Below are 26,078 nucleotides of genomic sequence, written 5' to 3'. Positions count from 1 at the left end.
AAATTAAAACATATTCTTACTTGACAGAGTTAACCAAATAGGACAGTGGGGTAGTTAAAACTGACATGACATCCACATTGTAAAATATATATGCTGAGCAATGTTTCCTGGTGACTGAATTAGAGAAATTTACTTGTATGCACATTTTGCCAAGTAATGTCATTGGCTTAATGATGAGCAAAGCACACTCACACTTCGAACAACCTGCAATTTAAATCCATCTGACTCTTCTACCCTAACTGCCCACTGGATATTTGAAGAAATAATTTGGCTGATATTGTGAATCCAGCAGTACATTTTGAAAGAAAGCCTCTTATAGCAAATCATCTCATTAGAAAAGTATGTTGACAATTTTTAGTCAAATCTGAAGGTTCAAATGAGAAAATTATTTATATTCAAATTAGGAGGAACTTTAACATCATCCTCAATGTAATGAGTAAATGGGGAAGGATAACAAGAGAAATTCTATTCAATGTCTCTTTAAATGTATTCCAAAGTCTGCTGTGTCCAATAGCTGAAATAGTTAAAATGTTTTATAATAGTACTTCCTTTTGAGGCATGGTTCAGTATTTCTTCAAGGAGCCTGTGTAGGCCAATCTCACTAGTTCTTCCCTAACTGATAGTTGGGTCACTTTGCCAGTAGTGTTTCATGTGATTGAGGGAAGGGAAATGACAAACTAACATGGAAATGTTCCTGTGAGGAAGAAGGATAAGTTTGGCAAGTTTCGGGAACCTTGGATAACGAGGGATATTGTGAGCCTAGTCAAAAAGAAAAAGAAAGCATTCGTAAGGGCTAGAAGGCTGGGAACAGACGAAGCCCTTGAGGAATATAAAGACAGTAGGAAGGAACTTAAGCAAGGAGTCAGGAGGGCTAAAAGGGGTCATGAAAAGTCATTGGCAAACAGGATTAAGGAGAATCCCAAGGCTTTTTATACGTATATAAAGAGCAAGAGGGTAGCCAGGGAAAGGGTTGGCCCACTCAAGGACAGAGAAGGGAATCTATGTGTGGAGCCAGAGGAAATGGGCGAGGTGCTAAAAGAGTACTTTGCATCAGTATTCACCAAAGAGAAGGACTTGATGGATGATGAGTCGAGGGAAGGGAGTGCAGATAGTCTCGGTCATGTCGTTATCAAAAAGGAGGAGGTGTTGGGCATCTTGCAAAGCATTAACGTAGATAAGTCCCCAGGGCCTGATGGGATCTACCCCAGAATACTGAGGGAGGCAAGGGAAGAGATTGCTGGGGCCTTGACAAAAATCTTTGTATCCTCATTGGCTGCAGGTGAGGTCCCAGAGGACTGGAGAATAGCCAATGTTGTTCCTTTGTTTAAGAAGGGTAGCAAGGATAATCCACGAAATTATAGGCCGGTGATCCTTACGTCAGTGGTAGGGAAATTATTAGAGAGGATTCTTCGGGACAGGATTTACTCCCATTTGGAAACAAACGAACTTATTAGCGAGAGGCAGCATGGTTTTGTGAAGGGGAGGTCGTGTCTCACTAACTTGATTGAGTTTTTTGAGGAAGTGGCGAAGATGATTGATGAAGGAAGTGCAGTGGATGTTGTCTATATGGACTTCAGTAAAGCCTTTGACAAGGTCCCTCATGGCAGATTGGTACAAAAGGTGAAGTCACACGGGATCAGAGGTGAGCTGGCAAGGTGGATACAGAACTGGCTCAGTCATAGAAGACAGAGGGTAGCAGTGGAAGGGTGCTTTTCTGAATGGAGGGCTGTGACTAGTGCTGTTTCATAGGGATCAGTGCTGGGACCTTTGCTGTTTGTAGTGTATATCAATGATTCGGAGGAAAATGTAGCTGGTCTGATTAGTAAGTTTGCGGACGACACAAAGGTTGGTGGAGTTGCGGATAGTGATGAGGATTGTCAGAGGATACAGCAGGATATAGATCGGTTGGAGACTTGGGCGGAGAAATGGCAGATGGAGTTTAATCCGGACAAATGTGAGGTAATGCATTTTGGAAGCTCTGATGCAGGTGGGAAGTATACAGTAAATGGCAGAACCCTTAGGAGTATTGACAGGCAGAGAGATCTGGGCGTACAGGTCCACAGGTCACTGAAAGTGGCAACACAGGTGGATAAGGTAGTCAAGAAGGCATATGGCATGCTTGCCTTCATTAGTCGGGGCATAGAGTATAAAAATTGGCAAGTCATGCTGCAGCTGTACAGAACTTCAGTTAGGCCACACTTAGAATATTGCGTGCAATTCTGGTCGCCACACTACCAGTAGGACGTGGAGGCTTTGGAGAGGGTACAGAAGAGGTTTACCAGGATGTTGCCTGGTCTGGAGGGCATTAGCTATGAGGAGAGGTTGGATAAACTCGGATTGTTTTCACTGGAACGACGGAGGTGGAGGGGCGACATGATAGAGGTTTACAAAGTTATGAGTGGCATGGACAGAGTGGATAGTCAGAAGCTTTTTCTCAGGGTGGAAGAGTCAGTTACTAGGGGACATAGGTTTAAGGTGCGAGGGGCAAAGTTTAGAGGGGATGTGCGAGGCAAGTTCTTTACACAGAGTGTGGTGAGTGCCTGGAACTTGCTGCCGGGGGAGGTGGTGGAAGCAGGTACGATAGCGACGTTTAAGAGGCATCTTGACAAATACATAAATAGGAAGGGAATAGAGGGATACGGTCCCCGGAAGTGCAGAAGGTTTTAGTTTAGACAGCCATCAAGATCGGCGCAGGCTTGGAGGGTCGAATGGCCTGTTCCTGTGCTGTACTGTTCTTTGTTCTTTGAAATCTGCCCCATCTTACATAGAGCGTCATGTATTGAGCAGTAAGAAGGTGAACAGAGACCGGCTGGGAAGAGAATCTGCAACCCTGACCATCTTGCTGCTGAAATTTAAAAAAAAGAATGGAAATAGAAATACATTAAAGTTGACATTGGATTAAATAAATCAATATCATTTTATCTTTAAAAACGAGTCATTTTTTTTCATAGCAGTTCCTTCCTCCACCACAAATGTTCTCTGATTTTCTCCCAAAGGCAATGGCTTGCTTAAGAATATGGTTCTATGGTCACCAGCAGACTTTCAATTTCTCATTCCAAAGGTCACTTTCATGTATGAGCAGACAAAGTGGTTGTTAGGGAGCAAGAGTATAAGGAAAACTAAGATGGCATTGGAGAAAGGTTAGTGGAAAATAGTAAGAGTAACAAAAACATTTTCAGAGTTATGTCGGGAGACAGTGAACAATCAAGGAGAAAAAGATAGTCACTTGGTCATAGCTTGAGTATTGCTGAAAAAAGAGACATGCTGTTGAAGCTTTTCATCTTATACTCATCAGGACAGGTGCAAGAATGCCAAATTTCAAAGGGAGCAACAATTTGTACTGCATGAGAAAGGGGTGCTGATTGGCTGACAAGCCGACTCTGATTGGTCAAGGCACTTATTAACAATCCCGAGTGTGCTAATAATTATACCAACAACCAATTTAAGATTATCAATCAGGCTCACAATGTGGCTCACTTATGCTTGCTAGAAGCTACATTTATTCATATGCAGGGACCTGTCCTCTGCAGTCAAAAGGAATATGTCCAGGAGTTGCGCCTTTTTGTTTTTTGAATTAAACAAGAGTGTCAGGGATCATAGTTCCCTGCTGTATTCTCCATGACAATGCCTCGACCAATCAGATTTGACTTGTCAATCAATCAGCACTCCTGCGATATAAATTGTTGCTCCCTTTGAAATTTGGAATTTTTGCATCTGTCCTAATGAGTGCAAGATAAAAAGTTTCAACAGCATGTTTTTTTTCAGCAATACTCAAGGAAAAGATCTTTGAGATATGTCAGGATAGGTTAAAAGGAGGATAAAGAAATGGCTGTTGGCTCCAAAAACATTTTGTGTTTATTTTTACCTCAGAACACAATTGTCAGTCTGTAATACAAGATTGATGCTAAGTAAAATAGTAAATTGGAAATAACATGAGATTGCGTTAGCCAAGGTTGTTGGACTTTTTGTAGAATCAAAGAATCATAGTATGATAAAGTACAGAAGGAAAGGAGACCATTTGGCCCATTGTGTCTGCACTGGCTCATTGGTAGAGCTGTCCAGTTAATCCCACCCTGCTGCTTTTTCCGCATAGCCCTATAAATCTTTTCCCTTCAAGTACTTTTCCAATTCCCTTTTGAATGTTACTACTGAATCTGCTTCAACTTCCCCTCCTCACCAACCACCACCCCCACCCCCCCCCCCCCCCCCCATCCTTTCAGGCAGTGCATTCCAGATCACAACAACTCGCTGTATAAAAACTGTTTCCTTATGTTGCCTCTGATTCTTTTACCAATCCACCTTAAATCTGTATCCTCTGGTTACCCAACCTTTTGCCACTGAAGATAGTTTATCTGTATTTACGCTACCAAAACTATTCATGATTTTGAACACCTTTATCAAATCTCCTGTTAACCTTCTCAGCTGAAAGCAGAACAACCTCAGCATCTGGAGAAGAGAAGTGGCAGTGAATTAAACTCTAATACTAAAGCAAAATACTGTGGATGCTGGAAATCTGAAATAAAAACAGAAAATACTGGAAATACTCAGCAGGTTAGGCAGCATCTGTGGAGGGAAAAACAAAGTTAATGTTTCAGGTCAATGACCTTGCATCAGAATTTTTATAGATGGGTTTTAGAAAACATCAAATGCTGTGATATTATTGAGATCATAGAAGAATGCTTGGGAGTTCTTTTTCTGCTTAAACAAAGTGACTATTAACAGGAAACAATCAGAATGAAGTCTGGTGATAAGCGGAGTTTCCCAGGGTTTCTGTACTGGGCCTTTTATTGCCTTTTTAAAATGATGCTGAGGAGGCACCAATGCTGCCACTATTAAATTTGTGAATAAAATAAACCTGTTTGCTCAGTTTGGTATACCCCTCATCTCCACCCCCTTAAGTCCAAGTGAAGCAGTCCTGAACATCTTTGGAGAGCAACTAGTTTAACCATTCATCGCCAGATCTAGGTACACCACTTAAAGCATTACTGGGCAATGGTGTCTACCACTAAAACTGCTCACTATTCAAAGATCATCCAAAAATGCAGAGATATTCCCCACCTTATTTTCTCTGCTACAAATATCTTCTTAAACCATTCTCCCCTGTCTCCTCCACCCTCACCTTTGCCTCTACATTTCCATCCCTTCCCTTAGCCCTTCAGGACAAACTTCCCCAAAAATTTCCTGCTGCCCTCGCCCTGACCTCATGTCTTTCTCCAGATTTCATCCCATCTCCTGCAATGCTCTCTCCGACCTTATCTTGCCTATGAGACCCACTACTGCTCCGTCAGCCCTATTCCAACCAAACTGTTTACCACTCACCTTCTCTTATTGAACCCCATGTTAACTGATATAAAGCCTGGCTCGGGTATAAAATTAAAACCAGACACGGGCCCGAACCGACCACAGCCAACCCGAACCCAACCCAGGCCCGCGTCCTTCAATTTTTTTTCATGCCCGACCCGACCCGACCCGAAAATATCAAACACCAACCTGAAAATATCAAACACCCACCTGAAAATATCAAACAACGACCTGAAAATATCTAACACCAACCTGAAAATATCAAACAACGACCTGAAAATATCAAACTTGTTAATAGTACAGAAAAAAATATTGTGTCAAAACGTATATTAAAAAGAAAGTAATACAAAACAAACCCCAACCACAGGCAACCCGAACCCGACCCAACCCGACCTGAACCTGACACATGCAATCGGATTTGTTCGGGTCGGGTAGCCAGGCTTTAAACTGATATTGTTAATAATCCCTTTACCTCAGGTACTGTTCCTCCCCCTTCAAATCTTCTGTCATCACCCCTCTCCTCAAAAAACCTACTTTTGACCCCTTTATATCTGTAAAGTACAGCCCCATTTCCAACCTCCCTTTCCCCTCTGAAGGTCTTGAACTTGCTGTTGCTTCCCAAATCCATGTCCATCTTTCCCACAATTCCATGTATGAATCCCTCCAATTAGGTTTCGAGCCCGGCAACAGTACTGAAACATGTCTTGTTAAAGTCACAAATGGGACTGTGACCGTGATAAACTATCCTTCTTGACTTGCTGCAGCTCTGGACACAGTTGACCGCACCATCCTCCTCTCTACCGTCATCCAAGTGGTTGGAACTGCCCGAATTTGGTTCAGTTCTTATCTGACTAATTGTAACCAGAGGTTCACCTGCAATGGCTTCCCTTCCCACTCTTGCTCTGTTACCTCTGGGATTCCCCAAGGATCTATTCTTGGTCCCCTTCTATTTTTCATCAACATGCTCTTCCCTGACAATATCATCCAAAAACACATCAGGTTCCACATGCATGCCCATTATTCTCAGGTCTATCTCACTGCCACCTCTTTGGACCTCTCACCTGTGTCTGATTTGTCACGCTGATTGTTCAACATTCAATATTGAACGAGCAAAAATTTCCTTCAACTAAATATTGGGAAGACTGAAGCCATTGTCTTTGGCTCCAACACAAACTCCATTCCCTGTCCACTCTTTCCATCCCTGATAACTGTCCATGCTGAATAAGACCATTCACAACTTCAGTATTATATTTGACTTCAAGTTGAGTTTCCAATCACATGTCCGCACCATCACCAAGACTGCCTACTTCCATCTCCGTAGCATCACTCGACTTTAACCTTCCCTCAGCTTATCTCCTGCTGAAACCCTCATTCATACATTTGTTACCTCTAGACTTGACTATTGCAATGCTCATCTGGTCAGTATCCCTCCTTCTACCCTACTTAAGCTTGTGCTCATCCAAAATTCTTTTGCCTGTAACTTAACTCATTCCAAATCTCATTCACCCCGTCACCCTCTGTCACTGGCTCCCCATCTGGCAACAGCTCAATTTTAAAATCCACATCCTTGCGTTCAAATCCCTTCATGGCTTTACCTCTCCCTATCTGTGTAGCCTCCTTCAAACCTACAAGCCTTCAAGATCTCTGCATTCCTCCAATTCTGGCCTCTTAAACATCCCCGATTTTAATTTGTATTGATGACTATGCTTTTAACTGCATTGGCCATAAGCTCTGGAATTCCTTCCCTAAACCTTTCCATCTCTCTACTTCTTTCTCATCTTCTTTATTGCTTCTAAAAACCTACCTCTTTTGGTCATCTTTCCTGTTTTCCGCTTCTTTGACTTGGTGTCAAAAAATGCCAAAGATGTTTTTATTCATATTGTTCTTATTAAGCACCTTGAGATGTTTTACTATGTTAAATGTACTGTATAAATGTAAGCTCACGTTATTGATCGACAATAAGGAGGAAGTTATAAACTGCAAGATGATTTAGATAAGTTAAATGGATAAGCTTATCGATGGTAGATGGCATTTACTGTGGCAAAGTGCTGTGCTACACCAAGGACCGGACAACTCAAGACACAGGTGTTAGTTAAAAGTAACAGAGCAAGAAGTGGATGTGAGGGTTAGTCATTAAGTCGTCACTAACAGTTCATAAGCAATGTGAGGTGGCTACAGGGAAAACAAATAGAATTTTTCTGAGGATTGCTAGGTCCAGAAAGTACAAAACTAGTGTTCATGTCGTAATGCTTTCTACATTTGTATTTGGAGTATTATGTCCAATTTTGGTCTCCAGACCTGATAAGGGATAAAAGGTTAATTTGGAGGAGGCTGAGGAGGGCAGCAAGGATGATTCTTCCATTTAGATCTCAGTTATAAAATAGAATTAGAGAGTTAAGGTCACTGACTTTGAAGTACCTTATGCTGAGGTAGGATGTGATTGACTTTTGTTTAAATTATGAAAGAATTGAATGTACTTGATTGGGTAAGATATTTAAAATTAATAGTGAGAAAAGTTATGCTATAAAATATGTAACCAGAGAGTCAAGTTACTTCCCAAAAACATTTTTTCAGAAGGTTGTCACCGTGTGCATACCAGTCAATGTGTGAAATATAGGTAGATTATCCCATTGCAGGCTAAGGTTGTGACATATAACATGTGTTAAACAATTCTGCTTTGATTCAGTCTTGTACATGACACAGGAGTAGGGCATCAAGAACATCAAGTTGACTGGCACATTACAATCTTAGTTGCTTCCATCATGCTTAAAACAGATGTACTTTATATAGTTTATGAGAAAACCGAGGCTTCTTCCACCATGCTAAAAACTGATGTACATTATATAGTTGATGGGGAAACTGAATCTTAGCTTGACAGCTGCTGCAAGACATTATTTGGATGCTGGGCATGAGACCACATGCACTTAAGTCTAGAATTCAGTATTTTTTTTCATTCATTCACAGGGTGTGGGCTGGCAAGACGAGCATTTATTGCCTTTGAGAATGCAGTGGTGAGGTGCCTTCTTGAATACAATTGAGCGGCTTGCTCAGCCAGTTCAGAATTCACAACATTGCTGTGTGTCTGGAGTCACATATAACCGAAACAGCAGATTTCCTTTTCTAAAGAACATTAGTAAACCAGATGAAATTTTACAACAATTTGATAGTTTCATGGTAATCATTATTGATATCAGCTATTTATTCCAGATTTATTTAATTAACTGAATTTTTAAATCCCCCAGTTACCATGATTTGAATTCATGTCTCTGGGCCATTAGACTAGGCTTCTGGATTACTAATCCAGTAACATAACCACTGTGCTACTGTACCCCCATGCTACCCCCCTGCTTGAGTTGCAGAGAGGCAAGCTGTTGCAACTGAAGCTCCATACCTCTAATTCAAGGAACCATCTTTAAATGTGATATTTGTGTGTTCATACTGTGGTTAGGAAGATGGTGAAAATGGATTTGTATATTTTGTGCCTATTTATATTGCTTGGCCTGTGACTCATAAGAGTCCCTGGCACCCAACGAGGTCACAAACCATGCTTTTCAGTTGCCTAAGAAACTACTAGTGATTATTCATCTTCGAGGAGGTAAGTGGGCTCACTTTGGAATTGTGGTGGCTCCAAGGTGATTTGACTGATGATAAAATGTTGGAGCCAAGTAAGCCCTCCATGGCAGACCTGGTAATCCAACACCTGAACCAGCAAGTATGTAGTGTTTCAGGTCACTGAATGATTTACCAGTGGTGAAACTAGAAAATAGACAAAAAGGGAGTTTGGCAGTGCTAAATGGTATATACTTTAATGCAAGGAGTCTTGTGAATAAGGCAGATGAGCTGAGGGCACATGGACACTTGGAAGTATGATATTATAGCTATTACTGAGCCATGGCTGAAAGAAGGGCAGGAATGGCATCTCAACATTCCTGGTTACAGGGTTTTCAGATGAGATAGAAAGGAGGATAAAAAAGGAGGGGGGGGGTGGGGTTCATAATACTGATTAAAGAATATAGCTGTGAGTAGGGATGATATGGTAGAAGGATCATAAAATGAGGCCATATGGGTTGAACTGAAGAACAGAAAAGGGGCAGTCACACTACTGGGAGTGTATTATCGATTCCAAAAAAGTCAGAGGGAGATAGAATAACAAATAAGCAGGCGATATCTGAGAAGTGCAAAAACAATAAAGTAGTAATAGTGGGGCCTTTCAACTACCCTAATAGTAACTGGAATAGAATTAGTGTGAAAGGCACAGAGGGAGCAGAATTCTTAAAATGCATTCAGGAAAACTTTTCTAGCCGGTACATAGCAAGCCCAACAGGAGAGGGGGCAGTTCTGGACTTGGTTTTAGGAAATGAAGCTGGAAAAGTGGAAGGGTTTTTAGTTTGGGAGCACTTTAGTGGAAGTGATCATAATTCAGATAGATTTAAGGTGGTTATGGAAAAGGACATCGATGAACCAGGAATAAAAGGTCAGACTGGTCACAAATTTAAAAGCCCATGGGATCCAAGGCAAAGTGGAAAGTTGGATCCAAAATTGGCTCAGAGGCAAGAAGCAAAGGGTAATGGTCAATGAGTGTTTTTGTGACCGGAAGGTTCTTTCCAGTGGGATTTCGCAGGGCTCAGTAATGGGTGCCTTACTTCTTGTGGTATATATCAATGATTTGGACTCGAATATAGGGGGTGTGATTTGTAAACGATACAGAAATTGGCCATGTAGTTGATAATAAAGAAGAAAGCTGGAGATTGCAGCAAGATGTCAATAAACTACTCAGGTGGGCGAAACAGTGTCAAATGGAGTTCAATCCAGAGAAATGTGAGCTAATGCATTTGGGGAAGGCTAATAAGGCAAGAGAATACACAATAAATGATAGGATACTGAGAGGTGTAGAGGAACAGAGAGACCTTGGAGTGCATGTGCACAGATCCCTAAAGGTGGCTGATCAGGTAGATAAGAAGGACAAGAAGGCACGCGAGATACTTGCCTTTAAAATCAAAGGCATAGAATGTAAAAGTAGGGAGGTTATGTTGGAACTGTATAAAATGCTAGTTAGGCCACAGCTGGAGTACTGCATGCAGTTCTGTTCACCGCCCTAGAGGAAAAATGTGATTGCACTAGAAAGGATACGGAGGAGATTTATGAGGATGTTGCCTGAACTGGAAGTTCATGAGGAAAGATTGGTTAGGCTAGGGTTGTTTTCTTTGGAATAGAGGACGCTGAGGGGAGACCTAATTGAAGTGTATAAAATTATGAAGTGTCGAGATAGAGTGGATAGGAAGGTCCTACTCCCCTTGATTGAGGGGTCCAGAGGGGACATAGGTTTAGGGTAAGAGGTAGAAGATTTAGAGGGGGTTCGAGGGGAAATCTTTTCACCCAGAGGTGATGGGAATCTGAAACTCACTACCTGGAAAGATAGTAGAGGCAGAAACAGTCATAACATTTTAAAAGTACTTGGATATGCACTTGAAGTGCCGTAACCTACAAGGCTTGGACCAAGCGCTGGAAAGTGGGATTAGGCTAGACGGCTATTTGTCAGCCAGCTTGGACACGATGGGCTAAATGGCCTCCTTTTGTGCAGTAAATTTCTATGATTATATAGAACCTGGAACTTTCACTGGGCTGAGGGTTCTTTCTCGGGTTCAGCTCAATTATGGTACATAATGGATATCCATAATCTCCTGGAACATGTTTAAGTGCTTAATGGAATTGAAAGGAACTTCCATGGACTTTTCCTAGAATGGCCAAGAGTTTCTGACTCTATATTTTTGCCTTCCTTGGCCATTACATTTGCTACCAATGGGGAGAGTGCTGTACAAGGTTGCAATGCTTATTTTATTGGGTTAGCAATGTTGAAGCTGGCAATCTTTTCTCATCCTTTTCTCATATATTCATATTTAACCATAGTCGACAGCACAGCTGAGCTTAATCCAACACCCATATGTTCATAGTTTGAAAAAGGTAACTGAATGAAGATAAGGAAACCCTTGTTGATTTTGCTCTTCTAGGTCCGGGGACACTGAATTGCTGTGCCCAGGTTACAACAGTTAACTCAGCCTGGACTGAACCTGGGACCTTCCTGTTCAGTATTATATCATGTTGTTTATTTACTCACAAAGCCATCAGGGAGTCCACGTTAATGTCTTAATTACAAAATTTAAAAGGCTGAATTTTCTTTCCAATATTCCTGATGAACACTCAGTTCACAGCTACAAAGGAGTAGTGACCCATGAACTTGGGTCTCTGCCCCTTTTACATTGACCCAGGATTTCTGGAGCTTCACTAAAGAAGAGGAGCAGAGTAGCTGTGCCTACAATAGACACAGGCAAAAGGCATCCGTAGAGCTGAGGTAGAAGGGAATGGCGATGGCCTTTCTGACTTATTTTCCTCCAAGTCCACTGAAAGGGCTAAAGATGGTCAAGATTTTAGTCGTAGATCTTGTGTCTAGCCCACTGTCAGATCAGAACCCGAGTGGTGTAGGCAGAAAGACAAAGGAGGTCCAGAAGTGTAAGTAAAACCTTTTTTTTAACAGCCTTGTATCTTCAGACAGGAGCTTTCTGACTGTTGTTTCTGGACAACTGCCAGAAGATACCGAAGGCAGCGTCTATTCCTGCTGCTGCATGCCACTGAGGCTTGCTGCAGAAGATGTAATTCCACCTCCATTTCCAATTGCAAGGCCCTGTCAGGCTAAGAGTGTTTTAGTTCAATTTAGGGTAGAACAATCATCTAAATGCAAAAATACAGGTGAGTTCAGGTCATTGCAGATGGAGCACACTTCTAATTGGATTCTGCTTTCAATTCAGGCATAGGGGAACAGGAAAATCGGCCCTTAAAATTTCTACTTGGTAAAAAGCTGGGGCTAGAATTTTTGCAGATTTCCTGATCTCCCCCTGTAATTTCAATGGATGATTGGCAAAGTCCTGAAATGGCTGTTTACGCCAATTCTCTTTTAGTTATAGTGGATGATCAGGAGAATCCCCGTGGAAATTCCAGGAGCTAGTGATAATGACTCTGATAGTACATATGGATTTAATATAACAGGGTGAACTTCTCCACTAAATTAATAAAGACGATGAATTTCAAACAATTGTATGCTAATATTCCATGATGCAACTTCAATGCCTATATTTTGGTATTTATATGGTTAAAATGATTTGAAAGCATGCAACTATCATACTATTATAGTATTACAATGAACCACTAGCATTGCCCTTACTAACCAAACAGATTTTTATATCATCCTACTTTGAACTGCCATGATAGTTCCCTAGCCCCTTTTTAATTCAATTCAATTCTGTACTTAGGTACTTGGTTTGGCCTCTGCTACCTCTGAGGCTGCTCCCTCTGATTGCTTAAACTCTGTTCTCTCTGTAGCCTATTATTGGTACTCCAGCCCCCAGCCATGTTCAGCTCCTCCCACTTAGAACCATCTGAATGCTCCTGATCCCACCCTCTGGTCCCAGGCCCTGATCGATCTCTAATCTCTGATTTTGCACAATGAACAACACAGCAGGAGATTTTCTCAGTTAAAAATGCATCTTGAATTTGGATCACAATCTACATCAGTTTTGCTTTTTAATATTTCACTTCTTTAAGAGGAATAAAAAAGACATGAAGACTGTTTTGTTTTAGATTTATTTTACCTAAAAATAACATTATAATGACATTTGTTTCAATACAGCAACCATCTACATTTGCTTATGCACGTGAAATAATTCGATCTCAGGGTTTTGGACTGCGGGGCCTGAACAGGGGACTGACAGCAACATTAGGCCGACATGGTGTATTTAACATGATCTACTTTGGATTTTACTTCAATGTGAAAAATATTATCCCTGTAAATGAGGTAATTTTTTTGATCCAAATCAATAGTTAATGTTAGTGAAAGAAAAATCAGAAACTAGGAATTATTTGTATATAAATAAGCAATGAATTTTCATGTTCCTTTCACTCGAGTACAACTCACTTCCTCATGCAAATCTTTTATTCAAACTAAGGCAATACATCTGTTACAATGTCCCAATTATACGAGCCTTCAGGAAGAATATATCATTTGACCATCTGTCATAGCTTTTCTGTACCAATCATTTAGTTTTCTAATCTTCCAAAAAGTTGCCATAACCAACATTACATTGAAATACAATGATTTGCAAGTGTAAATCATTACACACCATTATATTTAATTGTCCATAAAAATGTGGTGGATGACAGGCCTGCATAAATAATTACTAATACAAAACAGAAAAAAGTGGTGATTTTAATATATCAACATAAAACATCGCTGAAGTGTCTACATTCTAAGAGTCCAAATATAATACTACATACAAGCAAAAGTCTGAAACTAGCAGTATTTTGAAGTAGCAATGTACTGTAAAAATCCTTTAGGTCAATTAAATTAGTTGCTGCTGGTTTCCAAAAATACAAGAGACTTCAGTCACTGCTATAATTGAACTAATGTGGATTGTTAATAACAGGAAACTTCTACTTCTTGATAGACTGGATAACTTAAACATGAAAGCAAATCTGAAGAGAAAAGCATACAGGAAAGAGAACAAAAACACAGGACACTGGGATCATTTTTTTTTAACATATGGAGATCTCATGTACAAATCAGTATTTTGGTAGATTTCATGGTGGAAGTTGCTGTCATTTGTAAAGTATTCTGGTCAATTAGCTAATATGGTTGCTTGGATTTCTTATGTTTTGATACAGTAATACTAAGTACATTGTAAGGCCTAATTATACAAATCATCCCCATATGCCAAGCTAGTCTTTTTTAGAAACTTTGTTTATAAATCCTGTGTGAGGAAATGTGTGTTTCAGCAATTTAGAACATGTGTAAAAACACAGGCAATATGATTGTCAAGAAAGTCAGCTTGAGTATGGGAAATCTTAATGTGTTTAGGTAGAATAACAAAACAGAGTGCCATGTAGATGTTTGATTAATTGTAATTCTTTTTCCCCTTATACAATTCTATGTTTATGTTTTCTTTTTAGGACCCAGCAATGGAGTTCTTGAGGAAACTTGGAATTGGATTATTGTCAGGAACGATTGCTTCTTGTATTAACATACCTTTTGATGTAGCAAAGAGCAGAATCCAAGCACCACAGCCTAAACCAGGAATGATTAAATACAGAACATGTTTTAGCACCATCAAGACTATCTATAGGGAGGAAGGGTACGAGTTACGAGTCCCTTTTAGTTTAAAAGTTAAGCCAGTTTAGCATTGTCACTTTCAGTAAGAGTTCATGCAATTACTATCTGGTCAAGCATATGGTCCTGAAATTCCCTTCCATAACTTTGGGGAGAGTCCACCAGAATGGCCAGAAACTTGGCCTTCATTCACAGTTTTTATTTAATTTTAAAAGCTGCTCACCTAGAAAGGAGTCAAGTGGGTAACAATTAATAAATTTGGGGGCAGGGCAGCACAACCCCATCCACCTGGTTTGGGCCCTGTTTAACCAGATTTTCTGCCCGCCTACGTGAGCAGGTGCCTGAGATTTGCCCTAAGTGGTGTACACGCTGACCTTTGGCATACAAATTAGGGAACTTCCCCTAACCCCGAGAGATCTATGGAAACACAGTGGTAACTCCTGGGATTCACATCTTGGGCCTTGCATTGTGATGTGCTCCATCGCAGGTTTACAAAATCTATGTAATTTTAATTGTTCCTTGGCTAAAGAAAATAAAATTATTTTAAGGATGTCCATACTAAATCTCTAGAAATGTAATTACTTTCAGATCAAATTACTCATATTTTTCTGAAATATTTACTGTGTGAAAATTACACCCATTTTTCAGAGCATATTAAAAACAGAACTAAATGCAAAGAATGTATAGTTCAAAAAGGGGAAAGGAGGATCTGAAGAATATGTTCATTTATTACATAACATAATTCCTCAGTAAACATCAAAGCTTTTTGTTAGCTACATTAACAAATATATAAATTTTCCGTTTGATAGGTTCTTCGCGTTGTACAAAGGCTTGGTACCTAAGATTATGCGACTTGGGCCAGGTAATCCTGATTGTAGTGTTTATATATACTCTATCCAGAAATGATAGCAGTAAAGATATTTGACTGTTTTCAATAGTTTATACTTTTAAAATCCTTTACTAAGTTACATTGATCATTTTCTCTGTTTATATCCCTCTCTTTCTCCAGGAGGTGCAGTTATGCTCTTGGTTTATGAATATTCATTTGCCTGGCTTCAGAAAAACTTTTGATTCAAACAGAACAAAACATTGCTGAAACAGTTGTATTTTCTTATGAAACATCATGTTACAGTGCCCTCAAGAAACTTGTGTAAACATGCAGAATATTTTTTTCAGAGGACATTAACTGGAACTTGTATTCAAAGCAAACAACATTATAAAAGTATTTCCTCATGTCAATAAATTAACCCAACATGATTAACTAAAAAGTACAACAGATTTACATTTCTGAATAAAACAAATATTTTGTAATTCACGCTTTTTTAATTTAGATATGATATAAAAATAAAAAGCTTTCTTAAAAATATATACAGGTACAGCCTAATGATCTGCATCCTTTTTAAAATGACTTGATTGTTTTATACATCCATCCTGAACTTTATTGAAGAACAGGTTTAATAGGAGAACTGTGAGAACAGTGAATCAATCTCACAACAGAAACATGAGAATTAATGTATTTTTTAAAAGAGTTATGGTTTCAATATAGATTGATGAGAGATTATTTGTGCCTTACATGGAGTACAGATGTTTTTGTTGGTGTCCAATTGCAGTTATGGCCTAATTTACTGATATTTGCTAAATAAAGTACTAATTACCATTAAATAAATTTTATATTCATACCTTTTACCACCACCATTATACCTACAAATAAAAATGATTATTTACATGAATGTAAACTTCACAGCGAGCTGATGTACATTCACTTCAAACAGAAACTTTCTTGAAATTGTCAGGAAAATATGTTAACATTTCACCTGAATTGTAGGGTCAGTGCTATAGCCATCAACTAGAGCAGAAGTTGCTTTTCACAGTAGTTATGCTACAAGTCCATGGTTTGAGTCCATTTCTAGGTTTCACATTAAGCTTGAACCTTCTGATCACCTTCTTAAAGACTTTTGTTCAGGTCTTCAAATAACTAACTTTATAACCTAGCTGTGTTTGACCCTGTGAGGCTGCATAGGATCCTGTAGATTTACTTGGAGGGCTGTTTGACTTTGTGTCCTCTGCTGAAGAAAGAAAATGTCCTTCATAAAAAACGCTGTACCTTCTACTGTATGTACATAAAATAATAAAGAAATGTCCAATTTTTCAAGTGCCTGGGCATCCTGCCATCGATGAATATGTTTTCCAGAAAGCCAACAGTAACAGTCAGGGAGAAAAGCCTTACACAATAATATGAAAATAAATTTTGCCATTTTATTTGTATTTACAAAGAAAAAAGTCTCTATTCCATAATTAATCCTCCCTACCATCAATTATTGTTTATCAAATAATTAAATTACAATACTTTGCCTCATTCTCTAGGTTCAGTTTCTTAAATATTATTTCTTTAATGGAAGAAAGTGATGATATATATATATATATATATATATATATATATATATAAAAACACATCTGGGTTTTTTTTAGTTTTGCAAAGGGTACACCTGGGATCAGATTTTCAATTGAATTACTAGTAATTATGCTAAAGTTCATGAGCTTTTCATTGTAGACTCTTGTCATTGATTTTTCCCCAAACAATTCAAAAACAATGCAATACATTATAGAATAATTTTCTATTAATTCTTGTGGTCACATAAATGATATGAATGAGAAATAGACACATATAGTTTTCCAGTAATCTGCCATTTTTTTTAGTTGAGATAAGCTAATCAAAGGAAAGCCCATGAATTGAAGTTGAATCAAGAAATTGCAGGTATAAATGGTTTTTGGTACTTGTGACTAGTTTGACTAATTAACCAATGTATTAATATCAGTAACAGAATGCAGTTTTGAAAATCTGGCCCTCTGAAATTTTAACTTTAACCTCGATTTTTGACAACTTCAATACACTATTTTCAGTCATATTGCCACCCTCCCTTAACATAGCACTTGGCATAGCACTACCTTGCGCAGCCAAAAATTTAGGATTGTCCAAACTACAGTTATTCTATAAGACGAAAGGCAATGCTGCTCCATGATTGAATTTTAGGAACAGTGGTCGAAGAGAGGGCAAGATGGAGAATTTGAGTTTTTTTTATTCAAATGAAAATGATCACTTTTACATCAGATTCCATCCAGCATCTCATCCAGATAGTGATATGACACATAGCTATTTGACTCTGGATTGGAACATAAGTATGATTCAATCCCCAAGCTATTGTGCTATTGTTGTTTGAATGCCAATTGTGTCACCATCTGCACCCACAGAAGGCATAATTACAGTGATAATGTGAGGGGATGGGCTTGTATTTTATGGAGATTCAGAATCCAATAGTTTATTAAATAAAGGCTAGTAAATTGACATTTTTGAAATTGCCATGAAACAGGCATTTCTTCCTGTCTTTATCAAAATTTAGGACTATATTTGTTCTGATGCTGGCACTAAAAGACTTTGCATTGTAATTGACTGTACTACAAGGCAGAGGCTGCAATGGAGTAGCTACCTTCTCTGGTTGCTTGAATACTTTTGAATGGCAGTGGTGTGGGAAGGTCACAACTGTGAGTTGGTAATGTGCTGCCACTCGCATGTTGCCAGCCGTGGGTTGCCATATAACTGGAGGCAGCTGCACTGTATGTCATATAGGGGGATACTTGTGTAGGTGGAGGATAAGGAGCCATACTTGGGACAGAGACAAAGCTGCTAACTGTAGGCAGACCATTAGGACCCTGGAAGATAAAAATTGATCATTAAATTATTTCGTGAAGATAAAAATTACCAATCGAAAATACCATGTATTTCATTATTATATCAGCAGTGTCCAACCAATCACACAATCACATCAAGACTAAATCACTAAAAATGTAATGAAGTTCATAACTTCGATCATTTTGATGCAAAATTTAGTACAAACTGAAAAACCTGAAAAGGTAGCGTTCTTAATATAAAAATTCAAGTTTTTGTATATAACTGTAATTCTTAGTATGCTAGAAAGATCTCATTTACAGTCGTCTGGTGGAAATAACAGGCAACCTTAATTGATGCAAAACTGGGCGTAATATTTTTAAGTGAGATTAACCCACAAATAGGAGTCACATGTAACTTCGGAAAAAATTGCATATTTCGGTATGTTATATATATATTAATATATATTAAAATAATTGCTGAAAGAAATTGTGATCTGATTACCGTAATAGATTATACTTTGATATTTGTTTAAAACATTCAGCAAAAAGGATCCCCAACTTAAAAAGTCATGAGTGCGCTGGCTAACGTGCTAATGTGTAATAAACGTTTGAGCGTTGTCGGTGAATCGTAACAGTTGACACACAGAATGGTATAAAGGAAAATAATGGCAAAGTGAAGGGCAGCATAAGAGAAGGGCGAACACCACAGTGATGACTGCTCCCTCATAATGCTTCCTAATGCAGCGCTGTTGAACAAAAATGCGGAACTTAACATATTGTTGTTGTGCATGTGCTGTCCTTTACATATGATTAAGTGTATGATTTGTGCTTCTGCGCAAGTACGATTGAAAGTAATACAGTACAACAGAATAATGCAAGCCATATAGATAGCCAATGACTGCATTATTTTTACTGTTCTTTACCTGCCGGAACACACCCAATGTAAAACGCACGTACGAACATCGATTTATTCAATCGTACATACATTTGAAAATGCGCCATGTGATCATTTGTCGTCTAGTTCGTTTTAATAGAGGATACGTCGAGTTTAATCAGATGGACTATATTACTGTTAATACTTTTGCCTATCATTAGACACTGCGAAACCTATTGGACACAATCAAATGAGCTGACAAAAAACACAGGCTGTTTCAATTTTTAAGAAATTATGTTAGAAAATAATTAGGAACAGTTATCTGTTTCAACAACTAACTGTTTTTTCTTCCACCATAAACGCATTCTATTGTGTCTCTCGGGTGCCGGTGCTTTGTTCGAATCATTCCCGCCGTCTTACTTTTCTTTTTAATTATCTGTATTTTCTTGTAGAAGAGATGTAGCTAGCTGATTGTCATTGTTAGACTATTTCAATCGAGCAAAAGAAACACCACTGAACTGAGCGATCGGCATAGGGGCTGTAATTATATTAATTAAAAAATCATCATGCCAAATTTCTTGATCAGATTTGTATTAGGAGACTAAAATCTGTGGATATACCTGTACGCGATGACCAGTTAATGGTTCTTTGCTATTTTACCATGCCTCCGACACACCAACCCCCAGACTTTTATAATAGTCGTGCATAAATCTACAATTTACAAAACTTTCCTCTTCCTGTTCTGGACAATTAATGAGTTCCAAACTGGTGTGAAGATTTGCTAACGCTTCCAAAGAGATATTTGTGGGGGGAAAAAAACAATAATTACGAGGAAAACAATTTGAGTTTGTATTTATTGGTTTAAATCTGGCTTAAACTCTTCCCCATTGCCAATCAGTTCTTGGTTTATACTCATTACACCAGCTTATAGAAATGCTGTTGCTATTCATTGTAGATTAGTATAATCGGTTATTTTCCCCATATTTAGGACGTTTATTGCCAATCTATAGTGAACAGTTGATTTCATCTGTTACAGGGAACGTGTATGTGATCCCACACTTGGCAATAAAACTATTAATTATATATAAATAACTCAGACTACTTTTAATGTGTTTAGTACAAGTTTTTGTTCTCATTCTGCGATTTGGCATTTCCGTCTGTGCTAGATATTTAATGTCATTGCGACTTATCAGCGAGGCAGCTAATACCCTTTAAAACAAAATAAATGGTGTTTTCATATTCACCCTTTATTTCTTTTGATTAAATAATGTCTACAACGTATTATCTCGTTTATGATTTTACAAATTAATTAAAGGTTCCCACTACGTAAAAGTCACTGCAATTTAAAGTACTAGTTACACGTAGGTTATAATTGTTGAAACGTGTTTATTTTTGTAGTTCGGAGTTCTGTAAACGCTGTAATCTGTCTAGTTAAGAGGAACGGCAAGCTACAATTACCTGAGTGTATTTGACTTCCTGCTCCAGTGGGGACTTGTCCAGTCCATTCACTGCAGACTGGTTTGAGGACTGGAAGTGGCTTCTGTTTATACTGTTCCATTCCTCCACTTTAGTAGGATAGGAAGAAGTGTCACTAATGGGAATAGCACCTAACAACAAAAATATTTATATGACATGACTTGTATCAGAATCCTTGTAGCAGACATCATATTTGCTTCTCTATTTCCGCCCTTATGATTCCGGCATTTTGTTTTAATTTGGTGCAGACGGCCAGATGAAGTTTGCTGGAGTACTATTCAGCTGATTTACTCATTACTGCCAAATTTATCGGATTTGATCGAGTCCGGTTTGCACTCCTTAGCGGTCTGGATCATATAGAATATGTTAAACATTAATGAGTGAGAGAGGCAACAGTTGAACATCAAATATTTCCACAAATTATCTTGCTATTAGAGTTTGAAGATTATTTGTGATGTACGGTACTCCCCTAAAGTGCATTTTGAAATGTCACCATCTTTGAAACATGCACGAAACCAACGTCCTTTCAAATTATATTTTACAACTATTGATATATTTTAATTTGTTAAGCCAATTACTGTTTAAAAAAAACCTTTCAAATCGTACATCTGAATACGAGCTTTCAATGTTTCGACAAATATTCAAGAATGACTAGTCTCGTTTAAGTTGATCTCGTTAGTATCAAGTCCTAACTTTTATGTTCATGGTTGTCTACAGTGGAAACGAGCTATTAATCCTTCCACTGAAATTTCGCTTGATTTCCCCAAAATCACAACTACATTTTAATTCATTTTAATTTTAAATGCCGTTGATGGTCTCATGTATTGGATTGTGGCCTGAAGCAATACATTATTCTGTAGGAAATGCAATTGGAGCTTTAATTATGTATTTCCTCTCAATCTGAGGACAAGATATTTTATCGTGATGGTTTCAAAAAAGACAACTGATATAGGCAGTTAATAGCCGGTAATAATTGTGCAGGTAGCTCTATCGTAAACGTGAGCTGTTATCATCTCTACATTGTAGGGTTAAAACAACACAACTACTAAATCTGTTTTAAATAAAACCTGGGCGACTCCCGAGTTCCCATGTCATTGTTCGATGCAATTTTCCAGCAAGTGTTCTGTTACACGTTTTGTATGTGCAAATAAATACATTATGTTGTGCTTAAGGGGAGGCAATAGCGAGGGGTTTCCAATAGCCTGACCCGAAAAAAATACTTATTTGTATATCACAGAAACAGCCAAATAATCCATTATATTTGACAATTAATGTTTTAATCAATTGCGCAGTCAATTTAGAACGGTTGCCTCGAGAAATGCTCCTATTACATAAATCATTGCGAAAAACTTAAATATAATCTGTGTTCAACTATCAAAAACGACTAGGTATAAATAGCAGGCCATTCTAATCAGCCGATCAGTGGAAGAGGAAATAATTATGTCATTTGACAAAAGGAGTGGACTTTTTTGTGGGAGAGACCTGGCTTTATTTTGTATTGTTAACTAGATTGCGAAAACTGAATGGTTTAGAGAGAGGTTAACATGCATTTAAATAATTGGCTGGAATGGAGCTTTCAAATCCTCACTTGTCTCCTCTTATGAAGAGTTAGAATACAACTTGGTAAAATGGTTACTTCTGAAATTGTTTCACTGAAAACGCAACAATACTATAAATGTAAGGTTTAGTTTTGATAGATGTCAATGGAACAGCTAATGATTCGAAATTGGTAGGTAAACAGCCTATAATGTACAAGGTGAAATTTGATTTTTACTAATTCGTGCTCAGTTTCTTAAATGGAGGAAAAATGTGGCAGTCGGGAAAATACAGAAAGTCAGGTTGCATCTAGAGTGGCAAACAGTATTAGCTGGAATTTTAGTGAATGGAGCTTCTATATTATTTATGTACACAGCTAGTTTGTAAGTTCTGAGGTACAAACAAAAGGCTTGATGTTGTAGTTCCTTTAGCTTGGCCTTTTTAAACTGAACGACCTTGCACTGGATTGCTGCAGCTTACCTTGCTGCTCGATTATTGCTCTAATACCCAGGATATCGGAGACCGAGTGTGATGAGGGCCAGGTCCTGTGAATTCCCACGTGTCCTGGGATTGCGGGCACAGCGGGCGACGTTGGCATTTTAGCTCCGGCCGTTGTGATGGGACTCGAGTAGGAATAAATTGCATTATACTGGAGAGCCGATTGTGGGGACGGCTGCGCTGGAGTCTTGCTCGATTCGTACTGATTCTGCTGGGATAAGTTCCCGATCTTGTTGCGTAGGATTCGGCTGATGGAGCTCACCGAAGGGACGTTGTACTTATCGCAGACCCCATCGGCTAATAGTCTGTCTCGAATCTCCCACGCAAAAATCCCTGGGTCCCTCTGCTTGTATGCTCGAATGTGTTTGACGACTGTAGGGGTTGTCACTCTGGGTTTGCTGCCCCCGATCGCACCAGGCAATATAGAACCGGTCTCATTGTACCGAGCCAGGATTTTACTGACGCAGCCGTGTGAAACTCTTAACTGTCTACTGATATCACAGGGTCGAATCCCCAACTGGGCCAGTTCAACTATCCGCAGTCTAATAGCATTAGGCAGTGGTCTGCCATTGACAAATACTCCTCCTAACTGGTTCACCTCCCCGAACGCTGGCTCTGGTATGGAACAGAACAAGAGGACGCATTTAGAAAAAAAAGTTACACGTTACAACCCAACATGTAGTCATCTAGCCAGACAGCGGATGTATTTGTGTTCTGTTAACCAACATTTGACAAGCTCTACTTTATTACGTTTATGGAGCGTATCCGTCCTGTAGGTCCGTACAGTGTAATGTTTGCAAAGTCGTACATTAACTCATCACAATTCCAGACGTTTTCTAATAGAAATCAACCAAAAATAGGCACAACAGTGCAACTTGAGATCGCCATCTGTACTCGCTAGCTTTTGCATAATTCTTTTCGGGAAAGTATTTTTAAATCGTAAGGAACTTTTATTTTAAGGCTCTTGAATGGCACAAAACTTATTTTTAAATTACCCTTATGCAATTTTGTTTTATAAATCCTCATTTTATTTTCTGTTGATTTATTGCAAAGTAATTTATACACGAATAAATTTACCAGAACATTATTTGTTTTCTGAATTATAATTTTATCATATTACAAGACTTGAGTTTTAATTTCTCCAATAATTAGATGTACATAAAACCCAAGGACAGTGTTAAAATCGAGATTCAAAACAGAGATAGAAGTTAGAAACCGGCCTTTATTTCCCCTCAGGATGTATTTACCTATCATATTTAAAGGAGAAATGCAAACTCCCAATAATATTTAACTGTTGTGTTTAAAAGTTAAACAGTTCACTTTTCTTTCGGGTTCCCGTGTTTGTTAATAGGGCCGTTCGGCTAGTATTGTACCTTTTTGAGCACAAACTCATACGCACGATCCCATTAAACTCGTTAACGCTCCAAAGGATGACCACGCAGAATATGTCATCGACACACGCTCGAATGGAAAACTTTTTTTTTTACATCTCCACAACCTCTGTCTACTTTCTCTAAACGCAAGATAAACATCCCAACATGTAGTCATCTAACTAGGCGTGACTAACTTGATTTTATAGCATGACTTTTCAATTAATATAAGGAGTGGAGAAGTAAGTCAGTACTTGATAATGCTAGCTTTAATGGTCGATTATGCATCTGTTGACAGCAGCATAAAATTTACAGACTGAAACTACTTACCCATGATAGTTATTACACAAGTGATCCTCAATACTTCCTGCTTAATATGTAAGTGTTCCAAATAGAATTCAAATCCCCTGAAGTACAGATTGCTTTCCAGGTCTGCTTGTAAATGCCACCTAATAACTGATCTCACCGTCGAAGTTACAGAAGAACTTGTATAGAGTAAATATGCTTCCCTTTTCCTCGGGAGAGGTGGCTCGGTTCTGCATTTCAAAGCACAGCATGGGAAATGGATTTTACACGCTCAGTCTGTCAATCACCATAAGCACGCCCATAGAAATGACGTAAGAGGGCGGGAGAATGAAAATTGCATTGCCTCATTGGTGGACGGACGTGACCTGGCAACACTACCTGGAAGTTGGTCATACAAATTAGTATCGTGCTGACCAACGTCTGCTGGCTTCTGGTGGACTGTTAATGTGAAGGAAATACTACTTATAAATTTCAATAAATTTAATTGTACCTAACTAGTATTGTTATTTAAAACGGAATAGTTCATTCAGCCGGTAAGTTCCCAATGTAAGTTCTTCTAACCCCCTAAAACCATTGTAAGCCTATTATTTTCTTTTAAATTAATATTAAAATAAACCACCACGGAAATAGTATTACTCCAAATTAAAGTGTCAGCGCTGATTTTTTGTTGTTGTTGGAATAACGTACATCAAAAAACTAAACAGCCGACAATAAAGAGAATACATCAATGTTGGAATGGTAAATTAATAATCAGAATGATTTTTCTTCCATTACAATAGGAGTAATATATATTTGTCAGAATAAATAATTGCGAACAGTTTCCCATGTTAGTTTACATTTAACTACTAGTAATCAGGTAGTCAATATCTAACGACGTTTGTAAAATATAGGTAAATTTATACCTGAAGAATGTATAAGAATGTTTAGTATTAGCACAAAATGTTTCTTGCATTAGTAACATTAACCGTTAGGTATTAGAATGTGTTTGCTTCACGCTGCGATTTGAAACAAAAATACGACACAATATGCAGCTGGTAAATGAATTAACACTAAACTGTCTTAGAAAACGCATTGTCCAGTCTATCAATCTAAGCAAAGAATTTGCTCATGTATTTAACCTTTGTGCTATGCTGATTGGCATGACTTACTTTCTTAAATGAAATAATCATTAATGTCTTTGGTTTATTATAAAATGGAGCATCAATCCTGAATTTACACTGTCTTATTACTGCGAACGATTTTAAAACACGAAAGAAATTTATGACTTTAATTTTGTGAGGGTATCTATTTACCCTTGTGGTATAATCTCGTCCTACCGCTTATGTTTCGCACTGTGTTCCAAACCTACCACAAAGACAAGTTTGAAGTGGATTCTGAGTTCTTGAAACACATCTCCAAAGTACGAACTTCGATACCAAAAATGTTTATTTGAATGTAAAAGTCAAATGTTTCACTTTAATTCCATATGAATATTTGTGTTAGATCTCAATATTCATTTGTTCTGTTATGTTTAAGGTGCCAAGTAGGTTCTGCTGTCAATACAATTATATCCCTTAAAAATAATGTTCAAGGATCACATTGTGCTATTTAATGGCTTTGACAGAAAGGTGTTTTTAAGCTTTTTCTTTTAATTACTGTCTGTACCAAATTATCAAGAAGAGTTTTATGATAGTAACTGACAATTCGACCCAACAATCTATAATAATAAAAACAGAAAATGAGGGAAATACGCAGCAAGTTAGGCAGCATTTGTGGAGAGAGAGAGTTAATGCTTCGGGTCGATGATATTGCGTCAGAACTTATTTTATTTCATATTTCCAGCATCCGCCCCATGTTGTTTTTGTAATCTCTGTAAAGCATCTCAGTGAGTTATCAGGTGGCATTTCTAGTCCCGTGT

The 26,078-nt window shown here is 38.4% G+C and overlaps 2 protein-coding genes across 4 annotated transcripts in view; one reads left to right on the top strand and one right to left on the bottom strand.

The window, feature by feature from the left end:
- Nucleotides 1-15,721, top strand: part of slc25a21 (solute carrier family 25 member 21) — a 743,687-nt gene extending 727,966 nt beyond the window's left edge. For all 3 annotated transcript variants that reach the window (XM_068038325.1, XM_068038326.1, XM_068038327.1), the window contains 4 exons: nt 12,983-13,147; nt 14,299-14,480; nt 15,265-15,317; nt 15,465-15,721. In XM_068038325.1, coding sequence (XP_067894426.1) covers nt 12,983-13,147; nt 14,299-14,480; nt 15,265-15,317; nt 15,465-15,526 — 462 coding nt within the window. In that variant the 3' untranslated portion in view covers nt 15,527-15,721. The remainder of the gene's footprint in view (nt 1-12,982; nt 13,148-14,298; nt 14,481-15,264; nt 15,318-15,464) is intronic.
- Nucleotides 15,722-16,401: 680 nt separating this feature from the next.
- pax9 (paired box 9) lies at nt 16,402-24,432 on the bottom strand. The gene is made up of 5 exons (XM_068038324.1): nt 24,342-24,432; nt 22,488-23,120; nt 20,454-20,602; nt 17,941-18,163; nt 16,402-16,521 (listed from the first exon to the last, which is right to left on the bottom strand). Exons 1-5 carry the CDS (start codon nt 24,430-24,432, stop codon nt 16,415-16,417), a joined length of 1,203 nt encoding a protein of 400 aa, XP_067894425.1. The 3' UTR covers nt 16,402-16,414.
- Nucleotides 24,433-26,078: the final 1,646 nt, after the last annotated feature.

This window comes from Heterodontus francisci, chromosome 9 (assembly GCF_036365525.1).
Source record: "Heterodontus francisci isolate sHetFra1 chromosome 9, sHetFra1.hap1, whole genome shotgun sequence".
In the NCBI taxonomy this organism is placed as follows: domain Eukaryota; kingdom Metazoa; phylum Chordata; class Chondrichthyes; order Heterodontiformes; family Heterodontidae; genus Heterodontus; species Heterodontus francisci.
The sequence above is the reverse complement of the archived record's forward strand: the minus strand, read 5'-3'. Positions and strand labels throughout refer to the sequence as shown.

Excerpts from the sequence above, each read along its gene's own strand:
- pax9 (XM_068038324.1), bottom strand. The coding sequence starts at position 24,432 with ATGCTGTGCTTTGAAATGCAGAACCGAGCCACCTCTCCCGAGGAAAAG. Across the intron at positions 23,121-24,341 it reads GTTCTTCTGTAACTTCGACG|AGCCAGCGTTCGGGGAGGTG; the intron begins GTGAGATCAGTT and ends GTTCCATACCAG. Across the intron at positions 20,603-22,487 it reads AGCAATAATCGAGCAGCAAG|GTGCTATTCCCATTAGTGAC; the intron begins GTAAGCTGCAGC and ends TTTTGTTGTTAG.